Below are 22588 nucleotides of genomic sequence, written 5' to 3' on the forward strand. Positions count from 1 at the left end.
TTCCTTAATGTGATCTTCGAATGTATTTATTAAAAGATTTGAAGGAAAGTTCAAGTCAAATCCGTCCTTCTATAATGCAAACAAAGACTCACGTCTCGTGGTTACTGTTAGGTTAATTAGGTGATCTTAAAGGGGACCTATCTCAGAGTAATCCGAGATTTATTCTTTAAAAAATGTAATTCTTTCTGTGCTCAGCATGGATACGATGCTGTATGACATATTGTGACATTTTATGGGTGGTGGTTTAGCAAAGGTGGTCTGAATTTTTCGTTTTTAAGTGACTGGATTGGCACAGAACAAAACAAAACAACAAAAAAATAGGCCTTTGTTATTATTTTTTTCCACCAGCGAAATAAGGAGGTCAGATTCTTCATCCCTTTAGAAATTATCTGATATAAAACCTAGACTATGAATATTAAAAGTGAAAGATCACACCCCAGGCACAAGAAAAGCATGTGTTCATAATAAACTGCCTGAATGCAACGTGGTCCTCATTCGGAAGGGGCTTCCACCCCACCACTCCGCTGCTCGCAGGATTTACCACCAGCTCCTCTCCTCCTGTCCGCCTTCATCTATCAAACGTGGTCTTTAACTGTTCTCCAGAAATATCACCCGTATGTGGAATACAACAGTAACAAACGTTTTTATTGCAACAGGTTCGGCAGCATGGAAGGACATCCACGGTGAGTAACCTCTTATTTCTTGCAGAGTTTGTGTTGCTTGAGAAGCCTGTTTCTTCCCTTCGGACTGTAAGGATTAAAACTGATGTATCCCTGCTGAATATTGCTTTTAAAATAATAATTAAAAAATACAATGTCAGCATGTGAAGGCTCTCGTGGAGCCGTTCAGTGGTACTATGTCATAATCCTGGCTAGCGTTAAAAGTAGAGGTGCAGCCTCCTGAGGGGTTATTATAGGGCTGTACAGGTGTCCTCCTGCTCTTAAGCACTCCGAAGCAATTAGCAGCGTTTCCATTTTAACTCGGCGGGGCTGTACAGCGCCTCCCCGTGCAGAGCCCGGACGGATCACGTTGTGTCCCAGCGCCTCATAACCTTGGCTACTCCCCCTCTTTTTCTCCAGACGGGATTCAGAGCAGAGTTGTGTCAGGGAGCTAACGTTAACCTCCTTTGGCATAGCCTGGTGCATGGGTGAAAGGGGCGGTGGGCTCTGGGGGCTGCGAGCGCCGGCCGGCCGGGTCAGCCCAGGCTGCAGCCGGGTCGTGCGGGGCGGTAGCACTGATCCTTCGGTGCTAGGTCTCTCCGGACAAGGGAGATTTAAACGTGGATTTAAATGCTGTGGAGACACGAGGGGGAATGAGTTTCTGAGCTTTGGAGAGCAACCTTTTGCTGCAGGGGTCTTTGCATCCCCGATGGTCCCGCATGGGCTGCGCTGGGGGTCCGAGGGGAGGGCAGCAGATCAGCGTGCAGCAGGAAACGCTGTTCAACCCTTCTGGCTGTAGTAAGGAGCTAAGTGCGTTAGTCCTGGTGCTTCAGGCTGAGACCGGCTCAAAGAGGAGAGGAAAGCCTGCGATATTTGGAGACTCATTTGGTACACACTGCCTTCCCCGCTCCTGCCAACCCTGCTCTGACCGGGAGCAGGGAAAGGAGCGGAGCTGTGTTTGCGTTTCTTCCTGTTTCCTCTCCCTGCTTGCTGATAAACAGTCTCTTTCACTGCTTGTGCCAGGCTTCTCCTTCTCCTTTTGCCTTACGTCGCGATATTGGTTTTCGAGCCCTTTAAATACGAACTAAAGGATCGCCCCCAGCGTTGCGGTTTTAATTGTGTTGCATAGGTAACTTTCCCCCGCTCGCAGCTCAGCGCTGTGTAGATGCCCTTGGCATTTTATCCCAGGGCCGGCCCTAAATGTATGGATTACTTGTTTTCTGCCAACGTACATTTAGCATACTGATTATGAACCAGAATACAAAAAGCCTGATAGATCAAAAGCATTTTGCATGGGCAGTTGAACAGGAGGTGAATATATAACGCTTCTGTTCATCAATAACTCTTTGGCTTTGACCTGTCTGAGCAAGTCTTGCAATAAGGTGAAACGCAGGTCACAGCGTCTAACAAATATGAAAATGTGTAGTATTAAGCAGGGCAGGGAGCTGCTGCTTCCCCAGCCCCATCGCTTCTCCCCGGGCAGCCCTCGGCGGATTTGTCCACTCCCGGGGGCTGCCCCAAACGCGAGCTTGCTTTGGGATGGGGGGTGTTACCCTCTCCCGTTCAGCCGGTGCATAATACACACACACCCCCAGGGGGGAGGGGGGAGGTATATCCTCCCCCACCCCCCCCTTCTCTCAGAGAAAGGAGGAGAAAACGGGGCGAGCTGTTTAAAATAATTTAGCACAGATTCAAATAATCCGGGGTGGGGGGAAAGACATTAGGGACACAAAGTCGTTTCGAGTTGCACTTGCTGTGAAGAAGACACCATCGCAGCGGTAAGAAAGCAGATGTTTAAAAATAGCATCCCCCAGATCAGGCAGCTGGGAGTTGGAGCCAGGCAAACAAACCGGTACACATCGCTCGGATAAACGCAAACACCCCCAAATCTGCCCTCCGCAGTGGTTGGATGTATCACACCCGCACCATTATTTGTCCTTATGGTGCCTGTTTTAAATAGTGGAAGGAGAAGAGGTTGACCGCAGGACAGCAGTGAGGAGCTGGGTCAGACACAATTCATGAACTTTTGTACTCCTGTGTGCCGCTGTCGACAAAGTAAAAATAATGAAACTTTGTGATATGTTTGTAAATGATTTCGGCTGACCTCTCGCCCTGCCCTTCACCATAAACGCTACGGCGGGGAGAACCTGGGAGGGTGCGAGGCTGCGGCTCGCAGGCAGCTCGGGGATAATAGCTAGACCAGCATAATGGGATGAAGGTAAATTTGGACACTCTCTTCTTCCCAAGAGCAACTAACCCCAGCCTTTAACATCTTCTTTTTCACCAATCGCTGTTTCTGTTGTCGGCTGTTTTACTTCTGTTTCGATTTTTATTTTATTTTTTTTTGTCTGGGTGGGGGGAAGATACTTTCAATTATGGAGGATCTCTTCAAATTCGTGTTAGCCTAAATAGATAAAGGCTCTTTTCTAAATTATTTTAACCATCATTATTCTAAATAGCGCAATTTGAACGGTAACCTCCGTTTTCCATAGCGAGGACATAAACGGCAGAGCATTTAAAGTGAGCAGCAGGTCTTTCTGAGAATTTGGTAGGCGAAATTCATCGCTATAAATTGGGGGACAGTCGTATAGCTCTATTACAGCGATAATAACAAGCGTGAATCTTTTCTGAAACCCAACCTTCCTGCAAATCCGTATTTCAGAACTGAGTCCCAGCAGAATAGTTTGCATTCCTCAGAAGACAGTAAGGACTAAGAGAATTGCAAAGACCTGCTCTATTGTAGATGAAAACAGAATGTTATTACGTTGTCTATATATACCCTGTAGAACCGAATTTGTGTGATATTCATATAGTCACAGATTCGATTCTAGGGGAATATATGGTCGATGCAAAAACTTCACCTTTCTGCAAATGGTTAGAAGTTTAAATACTGGCGGAATCAAAAGGCGTGTGCGTGCTGAACACTCAGAAATTATAAAAGTTTTGCTGCCTGGCTCCGATTTGCTAGGTTCTAGGACGTCTCCAAAATTGTCAGTTGTCGTTCAGCAGTAACCCTCACTGACGGGCTGTGACTTTAAGCAGTTAATCTCACCAGAAGTTACAAATTTTCTGGGGGGAAAAAAGAATTAAAAACTACCAATCAGTGAATGAATCTTTAAAAAGATACTCATAAATTAGCTAGATATGCCAGACGCCGGCAAAATTTTCCTGTCAAAGGTCCAAATCGCGTCAAAATATTTACAACAGCAGCAAAAGCAGCATTCGCCTCACTGGAATGTATTTACTTGTGCTCCAGGAATGATTTTGATGAATGAAGACCGAATTTCTCTCATTAAACCCGTGATATTTTTAACCTAATTAAATGCCGTCTTCAGGTCAATTGATTGAACTTTAGTTGTTAAAAGTGAACGGTTTCTTGCCCTCTGTATGGTTTTACACGCACGCGTGTAAAGATTTATACATATACGTGTGCGATTGCGTGTGCGCACGCATGCATATGCAGACATATATATTGAGGCTTGAAAGTGAATGAGAAGTTACTGATTGCCTAATTTTATTCAGCAGAACTAAATTCTGGTAACTTTTGGATGACCTCTGCGAGACAAAGACAGGACAGATCTATTGTACGTCATATTACCCTCTTCTTTGACGGCTTTTCTTTTCCTTGCCTCCTTATCAGTTTCTCCTTTCTAACCCCGCTTCGGCTCCTCGCTCCGTATATTTCTTTCGATATTTTATTTAAAGCGAGGTAACGAACCCCGGTGGCGGTCGCGGCTGGTAAATCGGACGGCGGGGCATCATCCATCGGGGCTGAGGGAAGCCAGCTCAGACAAAAGGCTGGCCCTACCTGCGGGCCAGGGAGGCGGCCGCCGCCCGAGGAGTATCCCCACACCTCCGGTACCTGATTTGGGGGGGTGCGACCCGACGGAGAGGGGGGTCACTCGGTTACAGGGATATTATTGAGGGAAATCGGTGGAAATGCTGAGCGGCGGCGAAATCCGGTGATCGGCTCCCGCCTCCCCATTGGCCGGGCCGGTCACATGCCCGCCTAACTTTATTCAGTTGACAGCAAGTAGGAGGGCTCTATGGCAGGGGAAAAAAAGACAACACCAGAAAAATTAGTATTTTCTACCTTCGGAAATTAATGGCCATGAGTTCCTATATGGTGAACTCTAAGTATGTGGATCCCAAATTTCCTCCTTGCGAGGAATATTTGCAGAATAGCTACCTAGGCGAGCAGGGGGGCGAGTACTACAGTGCCTCGCAGGGCTCTGATTTCCAGCACCAGGGACTCTACCCACGGTCAAACTACAGCGAGCAGCCCTTTAGCTGTAGCAATGCCCAAGGCTCTGCCGTGCAGCCGCGGGGTCATGGACAGGAGCAATCCGGCCCAGCGAGCCACTTCCCCGGCCAAGCAGAGCATTGTCCACCGCCTCCAATGCCCAACTCGCGAGCCTGCAGCCAGCAGCCGGCCCTCAAACCCCCAAACGGGTCAGCAGTTAAGCAGCCAGCAGTAGTTTATCCCTGGATGAAGAAAGTCCATGTTAACTCGGGTAAGGATCCTCTTCTTACTTTGCTCTTCTACCCTGCTTCCGATCGTCCTCAGCGACGCTCGCTCGAGTCCCTGCCAGACTCGTGGACGAGCTTTTTAAGCCGAGGTGGCCAATTACACTCGTCATAAATTTTTATTGCTGAGGAAATAGGCCGTTGGCCATGCGGGGCTTTGCCGTGCAGGAGAAAACTCCATTTTAGGAGCCTGCTAGAGGCTCCCAGCCTACCTAGCTGCCCGCGCCTGTAGTGCCTGCCTTAAATGAGGGGGAGAGCAAGCCCGTCCATTGTAAGCAACTGGGACGAATCCAGCCCGGCCACATGCTCGCAGCTCGTAAGGTTTTTTTCTTTTGTAAAGTCGAACCGGCAAGTCAAGATTAGCTTTGTAAAGTTCTCCGTATTTTTTTCCCAGTGAATCCTAATTACAACGGAGGGGAACCTAAACGCTCCCGCACAGCTTACACCAGACAGCAAGTCCTAGAACTGGAAAAAGAATTTCATTTTAACAGGTACCTGACCAGGCGCCGCCGTATCGAGATAGCCCACACTTTGTGTCTCTCTGAGCGCCAGATCAAGATCTGGTTTCAGAACAGAAGAATGAAGTGGAAAAAAGATCACAAACTGCCCAACACGAAGGGCAGGTCTTCTGCCTCTGGTTCAAACCCCCATTTACAGACTGGTTCCAAGGACCATCAGACTGACTTGACAACTTTGTAGAAGAGGTGAAATTTTCCATTTCATCCTTCGCTTCTGACCAGTACTGTACATAACTGACACTGCCCAAGCAGAACCTGCATGTAGCAGCTAAGGACTCGAGAAACTGTCATCTTTCTTTAAGGTACTGTTGTACAAAGGAGACAAAATCAAAATGACGCTACTTTGGACTTTATTTTATTTGCCTCTGCTAGCACAACCTTAAAAAAAAAAAAAAGGAAAAAGGAAAAGGGGGGGAGAAAAAAAAAAGAAAAGGAGCATCATGCAGGCAGTGGGAATTGGGAAAATATTAAACGAGACCTTCTGTCCATAAAAAGTAATAAATCATTGAAAATGAAACTGTCCTGTGTTTCAGTTTTGAATTCGAAAGTGAAGGTTTGATGCTTTATTCTGGGATTTTTACTTTTAATTGTCTTTTTATCCCATGCAGTTTCAGGAGGATGCATTTGGGCAAGTTGAGGGCAGGAAATTTATAGCATAGCCTTTTATTTGAACATAAATTGTGAACTTTTTTGTGCTGCTTTACCTTTCTTGGTGTAATGAAAATACTTGCTCATTTCCATACCGTCTCAGAAGGTGTGCATGGGAGTTAAGTGAAAACGGGTTATTTTATGTACTGATAGTGTTAGCGTATTTATTTATTTGTTATGTAGAAGAGTGAAGATAAAAACAAAAATAGTCAAACCAAAAACGGGGAAGGGGAGCTCCTCCAGCACTTCTTCCCAGTCTCATGATCACATGTATAATGTTTACTTGTCTTGAACGTACACAACTTTGTCGTCCCTTTTTTTTTTTTTTTTAATTTCCTTCTTTGTGACTAGGAAAAGCGCCCCTGCTCCTTACCGTGTGCCATCCAGGGCTAACAGGCTTGAAATCTGTTTGCAAAGTCTGCTCTGCTCAGCGCTGTGCTTTAAACCATCGATACCTCATTGTAAAATGGAGAAATAAAAAGAGAAAGAAAAAAAAAGGGAGGGGGGAAACCACGACTCCCCCCACCCCCGACAACAGCAACAACAACAGAAAAATAAAAAGAAACCCCCAGAGTGAAAAATTAATGCTATTTCTGATATAACCTGAGCCTTTCAAAGCTGAATGCATTCTTTCTATCAGATTTTGAATTTCTTTTCTGCTCAAGAGTCAGACTGTATGGGTTGCTGCTTTGTTTTCTTTGGGAGGTTTGTTGGTCTTTTTTTTTTTTTTTTTTCTTTTACCAGGGTTTTTTGCTGGTTGTTGTGTTTGGTTTGTTGGGTTGTTGGTTTTTTTAAAGAACAGTGATTGTTTTTAAGCAAACCACGACACATGACTGAAATGGTTGGAGATCTCAGCAAGCTGCTTTCCGGGGAAAAAAGAGAGGCTCGGAGGGGAGCAGAGCTGGTCTCATACCCATGGATTTGTCCCTGGCTGCAGGCTGCATCATGCCAAAGTTTTAGTGCATTGTAACTACCAAACCCAGACAAACCAGCTCCCTCAGACACTTACACCTCCGCTCAGGCGATTTTAAAGCTCATCCCTTATCTCCTGTACCCTCAGGGCAGCCTGGGAGAGGGACCATATAATCGGAATTGTACCGAGGTGATCCTTGTAATAGAGAGAAAAGGGGCAGAGAAGGAAACCCAGAGCAAACGCTGAAGGGAGGTGGAAAGAGCAGGGGGTGAGTTAACGTGCCCATCTCCAGGCTGGGTGCTTCCCACCGAGGACCCACTGCTTTCTGGGATCGCTGGGGGAAACACTGCCCAAAATGGGCTTGAATGAATTCGAAAATAAAAGGCGAGCTTTTCAACAGGGGTGTATTTGGCAGCACTAACTGTGGCCAGCGGTTAATTTCTGCCCTTTTCTCATCCCTAGAAGTCCGCAAAGTGTCTTGTAAGACTTGGCCTTTTGTTTTAGAGCCTGGAGAAAACTCTTTGTTCTTCCTTAGGGTTAGCCCAGTTCTCAGACTTGCACATGGCAATACTTGAATATCTCCACGTCGTGATATTAAAGATGGATATTCCTGCATTATTCGCATCATTGTTTCTATGACAAAAAGCACCGAGTTCATACATAGTAAAGACGTCTTTTTTCTGACGCCTTCACGTTGAGAAGCTGAAAAGGTATTTTACTGAAGTTCGGCTAAATTGCAGGAACAGGTTCACCCAGAGGACAAATTTTCTATTCGATTAGTTGTATTTCAGCCGGGAAGAGTGACCTCTAAACCCTTAACCTTTTGGACCCAAACTACCCTTCCCTTTCTCTAGCATGGAGAGCAGCTAGCAGCAGCGCTTGAGGAGGGAATTCCTGAGACAAGTTTTCAAGTTTTGTTACACCCAGTTCCTGCGGTGGTAGTGGCCTTTCGTCTCCAGAGTTGTCCAAAGCCCTCCCTTTGCTCTTCATACGAATCTGGAGAAAGGGGGGAGAAAAAAAAAAAAAAAAAAAAAAAAGAGAGAAAAAAAAAGGAAAAGGAAAAACCTCACAACCTCTCTGGCTGCTTTTTTTCCCCCCTCCCGGACCCCCGCTGTTTACTTAAAGTCTGTGATAAGTTGGCTGGGAGCAGGGCAAACGTGTTATTCGAGAGAGAGCTACCAACTTTGGCATCCGTGGTACAGTTCTGGAAAATAATGGCCTTGGATAAGCAAATCTTTGCTTTGCGCTTCTTATGGACCGAGATGGCTCCAGAAGTTAAAGGGCCAAATTCTGCTCCAAGATTTGCTTCCCCCGCCCACTGAAGTCAAACAGAGATGTAGCTGCGAGCAGAATTTGTCTCATTGTCTTTTGAAATGTTAATATCTCCAGGACGAGTGTTGGGTTCAGCAGGCACAGCTCTTACAACCCTGTTTGCAAGTCCCCTTTGAGTGAGGCTGGGGCACTGCAAGTTTACATAGTTGTAATTGTGCTGTAAACTCGGAGAATAAGTGAACTGGAGGCAGAAAGTGCCAAAAGAAATAGTTTCCAGCTGCCAATGCTCCGAAGGGTCAGGAATGTCTGTCTGTCATAACGACCAGAAGCATCCACTGGTCATTATCTCCCGTGGCAAACAAACCTGAGCTTTATTTTTGATTGGGTTTAAACCTTCCTCCAGAGTTACTTTGTGTGGGAAGGGAAGTTGGTTATTTTTGTTTATCATGGGTGAAACGTTGTGCATTGGAGCCTTTGTTAAACGGTCGCATTGTCCAGCAATACTCTCATCTCTGTGAAAGTGTGATGCTTTTTATAGACTTTACCAATGTTTTGCTGCCATTGATTAAAGCGTTATTTATACTAATTGTCGTCTGTAGTGTTGATGTAAGCCCTCCATATACATTTGAAATAATAAAAGGTGTAGAGAAATAGATTCTGGTTTGTACCTTGAACACACAGTCCTTACAAGGTGGGTCTCTCTTCTGCGAAAATACTGGTCCCTCCCATCATTACAGTGTTAAAAGATGAGTGACTCCTCATAGCATCCTTACAAATGTCCCTTTGAACAGGTTTGCTGATTACCCCAACCATAATGGTGTGACTCTAGGCCAAGCTGGAGTCTATATTTACATTTAGGCTCCAGTTAAAAGTGCCTGTCATCCATTTGCTACTGCTTTGCATTTAACAAGCCCTCCTAGAATGACTCCCGGACTTATGCATATGTGGTAGGAGGCAAGGAGCCACACCTGAAGTCACCTCGATCCCCACACAGATGTGTGCCTTTTAGGTGAGCCCTGGAAGGAATCAATTTGGGAAGGGGGAAAAAAAAGAGAGAGAGAGAGAGAGAGAAGGAATGGAAACGTGAAATTGACAGAGTAGCTTTCTCTCAGCAGTAAGCTTCACTTTTCCAGCCGACACAAATAAAAGAACATAAGAAAACACAAACTTGGAGAGTTTAAACTTTCACGTGATTCTCAGGCAAACACCATTTTCTTCTTTCTTTTTTTTCCCCCTTTCTCTCTCCCCAGCGTAAGCACCTCAGGCAACAGCACATACCTCTGGCCAGGACAAGTTGATTGCATTATTTTTGTCATAAGTGTTTGTCACTGAGGACTTGTCCTCTCCTGGAGCGTGGTCAAGGCACGAGTCCAAAAAGACAATGTCTTGCTCGGCCCGGGGAAGGAGCGTGGAGCACAGTGAGGCATGTGCCCTCTCTGCCTGGATTGCGCGGAGGGGAGGGGGTGTGTTGCGTTTCTAAGCACACGTTCGCTAAGTTTAAATATCTAGACACATTTTCTGATTATACTTTCTCTCTCTCCTGTTTAATGGCTCCTCCTGTTACTCCCGATACATCAATACAGTTCTGTATATTATATCACCACTAGTCGTTAAGGTAAGAATGAAGAGGAAAGGCAGAGTCAATAGCAAACCCCACTCACTGTACAGTACAGTAAATAGGGACCTCTCAGTGCAGAGCCACACCGCTTCCAACGGCCATGTTTGTTAGCCCTTTCCCCTGATTTTTTTTTCCTTCCCCCTCACCTCCCCCCACCCCCAAGCCTAGAGACCAAAATAATCTTGCTAGGAACAGTCATAACAGGCAGAATTTCAAAGTGCAAGGAAGATGATAAGAATAGATTTCTACAAGTCCTGACCACGTGATTTGCGAAATAATTAATTCAGCACGTCCCTTAAGAAACACGGAGTCGTCATTAATCTGCCAAGCAAAGGACTCTATCAGACTTGAAAACTGAAGAGATCCCAAGAATATAATATACAAAGGGTGCAGTCCCTCTCTCTGCACACCTAGCTCTTTGGTAGCTGCCGGAAGAGAGACGCCTGGTACGTAAACATTTTTTACTTTTATTCCTTCTTATTTAAGCCTTAATGAACTCAGCTGTCAAACGCTTGACAAATAGGGCACGCTGCTTCCTGATTTCCAGCTCGGCAGCGCCCGGGAGCCGGACCGGGCGCAAGCGGTGACCTTTGCTTCCCAGGGAGCGGGGGGAAGAGGGCGAGCGCGGAGCCCCGCGGAGCCCCGCGGAGGAGGCAGGCTGACCGCCACCCGGGGCGGCGGCGCTGACCGCGGCCGGCAGCGCGGGGAGGCGCGGAGCGGCGCGGAAGGAACAATGCGGCTGTCAAGGCAGCCGCTGCTCGGTCCGACCGGCGGAGAAAGGCCCTCGGCTCCTTTGCAAGAGAGGTCGTAAATTTTGCCATGCCTCTTGACAGCGGGGTTGCGGCGGGGCCTGAGCCAGCGCCCAGCGCGCCTTCCCCCCCGCCGCCCGCACAAAGGCCGGCCGGCCGCCCCCGGCCCCGCTCCCCCGGCCGCCTTGCCCGCTCCTGCCCCGGCCGCCGCCCGTCTCTGCCCGAGACCCTCCGCCCGGCGAGGGGTCGCGGAGCAGCTCGGGCGCATCCAGCCCCCGAAGTGGGCACGCCGCCTTTTAAGCCCCCGATCAATAGCCCGGACTAGGGGGAAATCGGATTTGTGTTTTTATACAAAGCCACGGTGTATAAACTCCATAGGATATGGACAACGAGGCTGAGATTTCGCTCTGAAATCCCAGAGTCAGCTGGAAATACTTTCTGCAAACAGGATATTCTTTTTTATTCCTTGCCGGAGTCATTTCTGAAAACGCCTAGATTGTAGCTTTTTATTACTTCCGTTTCGGTGGCAGGACAGAGACAAAGTTTCCTATGTTATGAATTATACATTCAAACAATAACACATTAATTCAATTATTCAAACATGACAAATGTTTATGTGCTTTGGTAGTGACTAAGGAACAGATTTGCTACTTCACGAGAACTCCTACATTTTTATCAATGAAGTTTTATATTATCCTGTTGGTCCGGGAAAGAAACCAAACTCCACCAAGACACGCAGTAAAATGGACCCGAACATAAATCGCAGCCCTTTCATAAGAGCGTTTATTCCCGCATATAGCCCGGGCTATTTTATCAGTTTGACAATTGCCGGAGTTGTTGTTATAAATCATCATAAGTAATTCCTGAAAGGGTGCGAGGCTGCTGGGGGGCGGGCGGAGACTGTAAATCTTTCTGTTTTATTGCTCTATGAACATATGCTCCGATTGAAGAAGTCTTAGATCCTTTACTGGAGACAAATTCACGCAAAGCTGGAGTCCCACCAGCCAAAGGATTAACATTTCCTTAATACTTTTTCAGTCTCCTTTACGATGTCTTAATTCTGGTGGCAGTGGCGAAAGTGCTCCTTTCTTTCAGCCGTCCTCCATTTTCGCATTAAATTTCGCCTCTTCCTTTTTTTTGTCCCCACTCTCTCTCTCTCTCTCTCTTTTTTTTTTTTTTTTTTTTAAGCCCTAGCCTCTGGAAAGACACCCGAGTGCTGCGGGGCTTTTTCCAGGGGGTTCTGAACCGCCCTCCGAAAAGGCATTTTCTTCTGAATCTTCCTCGTGTCTTTGCTCCACTGGCGCCCAACTTTTCCTTCGCACTTTTGTGTAGGAAGCGAAAAGACCTCTCCTTCATCCAAAATGTCTAAACGGCGGCCGGAATTATGTTCGGCTTTGTGTGTATGTACACAAGTATGCGGAACACGCTGTGCGTGTAGGGGTTGCTGTGTGTACACACAGACACGCGAGCGCGGGGGGCTCTGCAAAACTACCCAGATGCCGAAATATATGGCTGGCGGAAAAGGATATAAAGAACCATTACCTCTTACTTGAGGCGAGATTTAAGTGCATCATTTCGAAGAAATATAGGATTATAAATCCGAAGCCGTACACAATAATTTACATTGAACTTATGTTTCCATCACTGGACTCCAATCTTTTTATAACTGGTTTGCAAAGTCAGGAAAAGCAATGTAATTTAGATAAATGTTACAATGCACTTACGGTTAGTATTGTAAGGTAATACGTTACTGTCACATCCCCATGCTTTGGATGGTAATGAAATCACAGCAGATGTTAGATTAGGTGTGGTGTATTTATAGCTACAGATATGTTAGAAAAATCAAACAGAGGAGCTAATATAATTTTTTTTTTCCTGCCGAACTGGAATTGTTGGGGAGCTTTGTGGGCACACATGACGGATATACGTCGGGCTTGCTCTATGTCTCTTCATACATACAGAGAGGGGAGGCAGGCTCCGGGCAGATACACACACGCACAAATGTCATGAGTTTGGTGCTTTTTTTTTTCCCCCCAACGCTTCTGTAGCCTCCAGACAGGGGTAGTCCCCGCTGCCCCGCATCTTCCCGGCACGGAGAAGGAGAAAGCAAAAATTCGCGCGCACCATTGAGCCCCAGCGCCGCTCCGCCGGTGCAGCGCTACTGCGGAGCTGACCTCGGCGCAGACTCTCGGCTGCACCCTGTCCCAAATACCTCTTCTTTCTCCGCCGGGAATTTCTGCTCTCTGGGATCATCCCGCGGAATTCACCTTTTCCCCAGCTCCGCCGGCCCCCGCGGGGCGCGTAAGTGCGGGCCCAAGCGCCGCGGAGCGGTGTGGTACGGTGCGGAGCTCTGCGGGAGGAAAGCGGGGCTCGGCATCGCGGTCGGTCCGTCGGGCCGGTGCGCGGTGCGCGGAGCGCGGGGGTCGTCCTGCCCCGCGGGGCCCGGCGCAGCAGCCCTGCTGCGCGGGGGCGCGGGCGGCCGCGGGGAGCGCGCCAGCCTCGGCCCCGGCGAGCGGCTCCTGCGATCACGTGGACGAATATTCCTGTATTTTAAGGCAGTGCCTATATTTCTGATTATAAAGGGGCTTCTCCAGCTCTTCCCCAAAATTCATCAATGGCCGCACGATTTAAAACCAAAACAAACCACGAGCCGGCCAATTGCTGCCTTGGGTTCCAGGAGGCTGGTGGCCAAAGGGTTGTGTGTTGATGATTTTTTTCTCTGCCTTTCTTTTTTTCCTTTTTTTTTTTTTTTTTTTTAAATCCCAGCAAATTCCGATTTCCACTCGCTCTTTTTTATTGGTAGTTGAGCCTGAGCCTGTTTTCGTTCTATCGGGAATTCTGGTGTATGGAAATGTCTGTAAAACCGCAAGATCAGGTTTAGGAGAGTATTGTCTGCAGACAAAGGGTGAAGGATATATTCTAAGAACTGCAAGAGCAGATCCTGAAAAGTAAGGAGCCCAGGTTTATGATAAATTGATACACAGGTAAGCAACTGCATGTCAAAATGGGACCTTTAACCACAGGGGCTGCATTATCGCCTTTGCTCAGGGACTGTCTGAAATTTGTTTGCAATCTCTGCCCATAAAGGCTGCAAACGCATGGAGCGGTCTCCACCTCCTTGAACGTTTTAAGCTGTATCTTGTTTTTATTATGCTCTTTAAATAAAAAGTGGTCTCCTCAGCTGCCAGGGGCAGATATTTATCCCTATCCTGTTCCAAATTTTCCGTGGTTTCCGGAAGGGAATTACAAATAAGCAGAGAAACGAGGGAAGAGACAACTTTGTTAGACGCTCCCGTTGCCAAAGTAAGATTGAGCATCACGTTAATGCGTTGCCGTGGATAGCCGAGCAGGGGGTAGCCGTGTTGATTTGTAAAGGGCAATTCAAAATAGGCTTATCGGTAATGTAGCCCCTACATAGGATCTCTGAAATACTCCTGCCAAGTGTCTTCCCGTGCCTTTTCCCCTCGCCCGCGCATTCATGTTCCTCAGTGGCTGTTGTTTTCCTCCCCCAGATGTTTTAGTGTTGTTATTACCGGTATGCTCATGCCTTCGAGTTGCATACGCTGCTTGAAGCACGGCTTGATATTTATCTGCAGAGAAGTTTCTTGCCCTGCATTTGTGCGGTTTGATCAATAAGGCTGTAGGAAGGTGTCGGGGGGGGGGGGGGGGGGGCACGAGGGGGGACGACACCGGTGCCGCTCTGGGCGGACTGGGGGGCTGGAAGCGGCCACACAGCCTCCCGCATATATTTGCAGCTCAGCTCCCCCTTGGGCTGTTGCAACCAGCCCGGTTCTCCCCGGAGCGCCTCTTCCCACTGACTTGTGGCCTATCTGGAGCCCGGGTGAACTCGCGGGTTGTGTTTATTGGAGACTCCCGGGTAAAGCCCAGCTTTGTGCTGGCGAGCAGGACAGTGCGTAAGGTTGTGCCGGACCCTGCCCGCTCCGAGTCACCCGGCAAACCCTCCGCGGGGGCCGAGGTGCCCCGCGGGACAGGGAGCTGAGGGGAAGGAGGGAAACTTGGGATGTGGTGGGGTTTTGTTTGTTTGTTTGTTTGAGGTTTTTCCCCCCCTTCTCCTTCTGTCGCACGTTGCTCTGCTCGATCAGAAGTTAGAGGCAGTGAACATTTTTCTTAGCTGTATGCCTCCAAGCTGCTGGCCTGCCAAGTTAGTCAGCTGAATCCAATTACTGCAAGCAGCATTTCATTTGGCTCGATGGAAGCACTCACTTATAACTTCACCTAAAATTTCAATAATACCTATATTGGGCCCACGCCTGAATAATTCTAAAGATTTGCTTGGGTTTAGCTCTGGCAACTTCTTCTCCGAGGTCGGCTCTACAGGAGCGGCGCTGGGAGCAGAGAGCAAGCCCGGTGTGCCCGGACTCCCCTCTCAGCAGTACAAACTTTGGGGGCTATTCCTGTGGCCGTGGCAATTTCGGTATTTGGCCAAGCTCTCACCAAATAAAGCATATCTAGAACAAGAAGGCTATCGCTTGTGAGGCTGAGGAGCTGTTTCAGAAAGGGATGAGACGTAGATAATTAATTAGTCACAAAATGAAAACTTACCGTGTTAATCAACAGCTGCTAACAATGACTCGGTTTGCAATATTATGATCTTTCCGCTCAGGGGCTAAGGTGCAACCCAAGTTACGCTGCCTTCATACACCCTGTAAAGTGCTATTTCTAATGAACTCTCTTTAAAAAAAATAAAGCACTTAAAGTTGACATACGCCCACGTGAATATATTATATAAGACGTTACCAGGACAGGCCCGGGCCGAGAACCTGAGAGAGCATCATGTGTAATCATGAGGCTCTACTTCCCTAACTCCAGTTTGCCAGCATAAATTAAGGTGATTTGGAGGGGTAATGTTGCATCCTACTGAGTTTGGGTAGGGAGAGAGAAGACTTGGTGGAAAGTTGTAAGGTCTGTTGTGTTGTGAGCTATTGGAGGCGCTTCCGTTGGTTGTTCATTAAGTGGTGAGTTATTGCTATACGAGCCAAAGGTCATTTCAAAGGCTTATGGTGGCTAGATATCGTCTTCATAATGACCTGGGCTTCTTTGTGGGGGATTTTCTGGCACTCTGAAGTTCTTATAGTCCTGAGTCGACATGTTACACAGCCAAACGCAAAACGCTCGTTTCGAGCTGCTAATATTTGCGGCGTATTTTCAGCGCTGGGGTTTCTTCGCTTATCTCTTTCTCTGTCTTAACTGAGGGGTGGGAGAGGAAGAGACCGAGACGCGCACTAGCTTCGCTCCTGCGGAGCGCTCCATGGGCCGTGAGTGCGGGCGGCGGCTGCGGTGGCTGCTACCGACGGGGGTGACGGCAGCTTCTCTGCGATGGCGTTCCCGTTCCCCCGTGCGCCACTTCTCTGCGCCTCGGCCCGGGCTGGGCGAGGCAGGCGCGGCTCCGCGGCCGGTGCGCGGGGGCCGGTGCAGCGGCTGCCGCAGGCCGCCCTGCCCGGGTCCGACCCGCAGCAGGGGTATTTTGCTCGTTTCTTTGCTCCCCGCCTCTCTCAAAGCGCTATTAATAAAGGAAGAGATGCATCTGCCCTTTGTCTGGTAAAAGATCTGACGCGGACGGAGAGACACGGTGAGGGGCTGGCGACGAGAGGTGCATTTATTAACAAAGTCCTAAGGAAGAAAGTCCAAAACAAAGCAGTTTCCGCTGAAAGTTCTCACTTTTGTTGCAGGTCCGTGCCCACGGATTATCCAAAGGAACCTGAAGATCCTACCCACACAGTTAAAGTCAAAAATCAAGAAAAAACATAAGTGTGGTGAGTTCTTTAAATTTCCTTTTCCATCCGTCTCTCGCTCCCCCAGCACGACAGGCCCTTCGCAGGGAGCGAAGCCCGGGCCCGGCCTCCGGTCCATCGAGCGGGGAAGCGCTGCACGTCTGAGCCCGGCGCCGCAGACGCTCGGGGCGTGCAGCAGCCCTCAACGCCAAATCAATAACAGCCCGCAGAAAGCCCCCTGAAAGGAGTCCGCGGTCAGAGGGAGCCGAGTCCGGCTGGGCAGCAGCCAAAGCCTGGACTCAGCTGGGGGGGGAGCGGTTGGCTCCCCGGGGAGGGGTGCGGGGGCCTCTGTAGCTGGTGTAAGGACATAGACACCATCCCCCACCCCCCCGGCTCCTCTGTTCGCGGCCCCCCAAAAGACGAGGACACCCTTTCATCCCTCCCGCGGCTCAGGCTCGGCCCCAGCGGTGGGTGCTCAGCCGCCCGCCCGGGGCAGAAGTTTCCCATCGCCCGGCTCCTCTGCCCGTGGTCCGGCGCGGCGGCCGGGTCCGGCCGTGGCTCCAGCGCTTTCCTTATATACGGGGCTGCCCAGGGCCGGCGGCCGGGAAACGTGCCGAGCGGGGGATTCTTTTGCCGGGCTCCCTCCTACGCGCCGGCTGCTTTGCACTTCTGAAAGTGCCGGGGCTTGGGAAGTGTTTTCCTTTTCATTCCTGGCCGGAGCGTTTACTGCCACGGCGCTAGCAGTCATAAATTTTGTTACAAACCGCAATGACAGGTGCATTGATATGCACCCTGAGAGCTCCGGCTGCTTTAATAACCGCTCCGCTGGCCGCTCTCACCGCCTCTTATTTATTCGGTATCATATTAGATATTGATCCTAAGCAGAATTAAGTGTAGTGGAAGTTTTAGTAGAGAACTGCTTAATATGAAAATGTCGGGGGGGAAAGTGGCTGGCAGTGCCGGGCCTGTTGTCAGCGTAGGCCGGCTGCGCTTAGCGCACACGGGCAGGGTGGATCCGTGGGGTCCGGGCTGCTCCCCAGATAGAGCCGAGAGGGGGTCGGTAACCTCCAAAGGCGCTGGAACCATTGGAGGAACAAAGATCCCCATTATGGTGCGCAACGCCTAACAGTTCAGATGAGGTTAACCTTTCTGGAGAGGAGGAAGGGAAATCTGAAACACAGACATGGATACTTGGCGGTTTCCTACCGTCGGTGCCTCCGAGCCCACCTCCTACAGCTCGGCCTCACCATTTGGATGTCACTTACTTCTTTTTTTTTCTTTCTTTCCTTTTCTTTTTTTCTTTATATTTTTTTTTTCCTGGAGGCTGTTTCTGGCCAAACCACCAAGTGTTGAGGCCCTGTTTTGGTGTTACCCTATAAAAACATCACCCCAGGCCTTGCACTCGTGGAAAATCAAAACCTGGAAAGGTCTCTCTCTTTCTCTCCCTCTCTCTCTTTTTAAGATCTAAAGATGAGCCACCAAACAGTTGAGCATTGTCCATGTGATTTATGGCCCATAGCCTCCTTTTTAGGTTCAAGCAGAGTTCACAAGCAGTTGGTATTTCAGAAAAGAAATAAGGCTTTTAACAGCTTAACAGCAATATTCTTTCTTAAGATTCTGCGTATTCTTTTGGGAACTATATTTTACAAGGCACATAAAAGCCTACGCTTAAGGCGCTGTTCTGCTAACAAAAGTCCTCAGTCCAGACCTCTCCCGAAAACGTAGATGATAGAATTGGAAAACGAGCGACAGTTATTTCGCACAAAAATACATTCAGGACTCGTCAAGATTGTCACAGTGTCCTCAAACCCATCTGATCCGCCACCGCCCTTTTCCACGGGCATTTTAAATCTAAAATTTCCTAGCAGAGGAAAACAGCTCTTTTCCTGTTTTCACCAGCTTCGCAGATCATCCCGGGCTTTTGTTCGGGGAAGAAAAGGACGGCGGCGGTTTGTGACGGGAGATAAACGGCCGAGAGCGGCCGCGGATCGCCGCTCGCTGAGGTTATTCTGGGTTACACGGACGTGTCTCCCGGTGCATTTTAGAGAAGAAATCAGCAGTAGCTGGCCGTACCAATTGATGCAGGAGAAACCGCACTGCTCCGGTAGTACTGCTAAAGTATAGTTTGGAGAATGATGATTATCGGACACTGTTAAAAAAATTTTAGCTACTCCTCTCTGGTATGTTAATAGGCTTAAACCCTGAAGAAATATAACGAACTCTTCAGATACGTTGAGTCACAGACTTCTATTCTCAGGTTAAGTATGTGCTAATTTACCAAATTACTAAAAAATATCTGAGGAAACCTCTCTCCAACAAGAAAAGTAAGAACAGGGGGTGTTAAAAACCCGCAACAAAATTGCAGGCGAATTTCTATCTTGCAACAAGCCCAGAGAAGTTTCGGGAGCAGCAAGGGGAAAGGTAACACCACTCTGCCCCAAAACATCTGCCCTAAGGGGACGGAGCGCTTCGGTCTGAGCGGCCTAATCGGGGGCGGGGAGGGCAGCGCCCAAAGTTTGCAGGCTGGAAAAAGAAGAGAACCCCCCTAAAAAAACCATGTTCTCCGATGTCTCAGGTTCTTTCTCCTGGCGACAAATAAAAGGGGCGAGAAATGTTGGGTGAGGGAATTTAATTCACGGCAGAATTAAAATAGGGGAGCTGACCTGCGACTTCCTTTATAGTGCAAAGTGAAGGGAGTGAATGGCGCCGGTTACACTTTAACTCCAGAGGAATCCGGGGGAAAGAAGGAGGCCGGTTTACAAAGGGGATGGGATCTTTCTGCCTCTGCCCGGCCGCAGCCCGGGCTCCATCCATCATGTCAGCTGCGCGCAGCCGTGCGCACGCGCGCTGGGCGGGGGGCGCGGGGGGCTCTGCGCTGAGTTGGGCGGCGGGGTCCTCGGGGACACCACCCGGTGCGGCCTCGCCTTGCTCACCAAGCATCCCCCAAAATGCCTCAAGAAGTGGCCTCTAAGAAGCCTGGCTGATGTGTCCCCGTTCCCCCCACCACCGTCGCTCTCGGGTGGATCCTTGCTTGCTGTCCCCTGGCCCTTCCCTAGCGTGCCCTACTCTCTGTGCCCCAACATGCCCCAGCTCCTGCCCGGTGTCTCTTGCTCTTTCCCTTGCGCCCCTTGCTCCCTTCCTGGCAACTCTGGTCCTTCTCTGGTGTCCCCTTTGCCTTCCCTGCTATCCCTTGCTTCGTCTTTGATGCCCCCTGCTTCTTCTCTGGCGTCTCCTGTCCTTTCCTGTATATCTCCTGCTCCTTCTCCAGTGTCCCTTGGTCCGCCTCTGGTGTTACCTGCTCCTTCCTTGACGCCTCCCGGTCCCTCCCTGATGTACCGTGCTCTCTCCCCGTTCCTTCGCTCCTGGCCCACCCGCTCCCACCCAGCGTCCCCACTGAAGCTCTCTTTTGTGTCCCCGCTGTCCCCCTCCCCAGGTGGCTGCGAGTGGCCCGGGCCGACGACGTGAGGAGCGAGGCAGCGGTCAATGTTATTTGAGCGGGGGCCGCGGGCCTCGGCGATCGCAGAGCGGAGGATGCAGAAAGCCGCCTACTACGACAACGCGGGGCTCTTCGGGGGCTACACCTACAGCAAGGCCGACGCCTACCCCTACGGCGCGGCCCATCAGCCCTACGGCCAGGCCGGACTGGACGGCGAGTACCCCGGCTCTGCCTGCTCCGTCCAGGGCTCGGCGCCCGGCCGCGCTGCGGCCCACAAGGGCAGCGAGCTGAGCGGCAGCTGCATGCGGACGGCCGGGGGTGGCCCCGGAGGCAGTCAGCCCCCGGGCATCGGCGAGCAACAGCCCCCGGCGCTGCCGCCCTCCTCCCCGCCCAACCCCCCTCCCAGCGCACCCCCTCCGAAAAAAGCCAAGGGGGGTCCCAATTCCTCGGGATCGGCCAACGCCACCCTCAGCAAGCAGATATTCCCCTGGATGAAGGAGTCCCGGCAGAACTCCAAGCAGAAAAGCACCTGCGCCCCCTCAGGTAGCCCGACATAACCCCCCCCGCCTCGGCCTATTGACCACCTGAGGACCCGGGCTGAGCTCCTCGGGCTAAAAGCTCGGGCTGAGCCCCCTGTCCCTGCGCCTTGTCCCCTACTCTTCCAGCCGCCACGGCCCCCTCCCCCGGCCGTGTGGTGCCAGCTCTGCCAGGCGCTGCAGGTGGGGCAGGCTGGGGGCTCTCGCCCTGCTCCCCCTGCCAGCCTAGCAGTAGCGGGCGCGGCCCTGACTGGTCCCGGCGGTGCCTGGACGGGCGGCAGCTGGGGGCCCCTGGGGGGAGGCAACTGCGGGGGTGGTGGAGGTGTATGCTGGGCAGAGAGGGGTGGGAAGCCGCCCCAGGCCCCCATGCGCTCCCTCTCCGGGCGTCGGCAGAGCGGGAGGGGGCGACGGGGCTGCGGGGGACCCCAGGGGACTTACGGGGGGGACCAACGGCTCTTTGTGCCTCTTCCCCGCAGGAGAGAGCTGCGAGGACAAGAGCCCCCCCGGGCCGGCCTCCAAGCGGGTGCGCACAGCCTACACCAGCGCGCAGTTGGTGGAGCTGGAGAAGGAGTTTCATTTCAACCGCTACCTGTGCCGGCCGCGCCGGGTGGAGATGGCCAACCTGCTCAACCTGACCGAGCGGCAGATCAAGATCTGGTTCCAGAACCGCCGGATGAAGTACAAAAAGGACCAGAAAGCCAAAGGCATCATGCACTCCCCCGTCGGACAGTCCCCGGACCGCAGCCCCCCCCTAAGCGGCCCAAACCACGTCGGCTACTCCAGCCAGCTCCCCAGCGTCAACAGCCTCAGCTACGACGCGCCCTCGCCCACCTCCTTCGCCAAATCCCAGCAGAGCATGTACGGGCTGGCCGCCTACACGGCGCCGCTGAGCAGCTGCCTGCCGCAACAGAAGCGCTACGCGGGCGCGGAGTACGACCCCCACCCCATGCAGAGCGGCGGCGGCGGCTTCGCCAATCCCAGCCTGCAGGGCAGCCCCGTCTACGTGGGGGGCAACTTCGTGGACTCGATGCCGGCATCGGGCCCCATGTTCAACCTGGGGCACCTGCAGCACCCCTCCTCCGCCAGCGTGGACTACAGCTGCGCCGCCCAGATCCCCGGCGGCCACCACCACGGACCTTGCGACCCCCACCCCACCTACACGGACCTCACCTCTCACCACACCTCTCAGGGACGGATGCAGGAGGCGCCCAAGCTCACGCATCTGTAGCGGGGCGGCGGCCGGCGGAGCCCGCTCCCCTCTCAATTACCTCACTTTTCTGACGGGACAGTGTTACTTTGCTCTCGAGTGCCAACAGTATTAGTGGATTTGTCTCCCCTAGCAGCTCCCTTCTTTCTTCCGCAGCCCCGAGTAGGTCCGTGAGCAAGAGCCTTTCTCTTAGAGCTGTTTTAAGCATGACAGTGCAATATACTGCAAACCGAGGGACTGATAAGATGGTAATGATGTACTTGAAGGTAAGTCTTAGAGATGCCGTAGTGTTAGCAGCGCGTCATGCTGAGGTGTTTTAGACCAGTCGTGAGCGGTGGGAACTCGCCCGTGCGTAAGCTTATTTCAGAGAAGTTAATTTATGGATTCTTCCGTAACGTAAGGATCGCATCGGACTAAATGATACGTATTTATTATTTTAAGCGAGACATTTTTGTATCACTGATTATTTATCCTCGTCTTAATGTATTTATGTGGGTATTTGTAGAGTTTCTTCACCAATACTTCGGGAGAGCGATTCAGGTCCGTGGTGACTTACATTTCACCTATTTAGTATATTCGGTCTGAGCTAGTTGAGAGAGTAGTCTTGAACAGTTGTAACAGTGGCTGGTGTTTGTAGTTTATGTAAGGAATAATTAAGACAGCAAGTCGTAAGTCATTATTAGAGTAAAACAAACTGTGGCGTCACGCAAAGAGCCGTTACACTTTGAAAAAAAAAAAAGTAATTATCGAAAGTATTTTTAAAGTATTTATTT

General features: G+C 50.4%; 2 protein-coding genes across 2 annotated transcripts; both read left to right on the top strand.

Annotated features, from left to right (window-relative positions):
• Positions 1-4764: 4764 nt before the first annotated feature.
• HOXD4 (homeobox D4) lies at positions 4765-5885 on the top strand (the record flags this gene model as incomplete). The annotated part of the gene is made up of 2 exons (XM_084264979.1): positions 4765-5173; positions 5581-5885. The coding sequence occupies 2 exons, from the start codon at positions 4765-4767 to the stop codon at positions 5883-5885; spliced, it is 714 nt and encodes a 237-aa protein (XP_084121105.1).
• A 14234-nt stretch (positions 5886-20119) lies between these two features.
• On the top strand, positions 20120-21836 carry HOXD3 (homeobox D3; the record flags this gene model as incomplete). The annotated part of the gene is made up of 2 exons (XM_084265620.1): positions 20120-20615; positions 21085-21836. The coding sequence occupies 2 exons, from the start codon at positions 20120-20122 to the stop codon at positions 21834-21836; spliced, it is 1248 nt and encodes a 415-aa protein (XP_084121746.1).
• Between the last annotated feature and the right edge of the window lie 752 nt (positions 21837-22588).

The sequence above is a fragment of the Gallinula chloropus genome (genome assembly GCF_964237585.1).
Source record: "Gallinula chloropus genome assembly, chromosome: 5".
Classification (NCBI taxonomy): Eukaryota; Metazoa; Chordata; class Aves; order Gruiformes; family Rallidae; genus Gallinula; species Gallinula chloropus.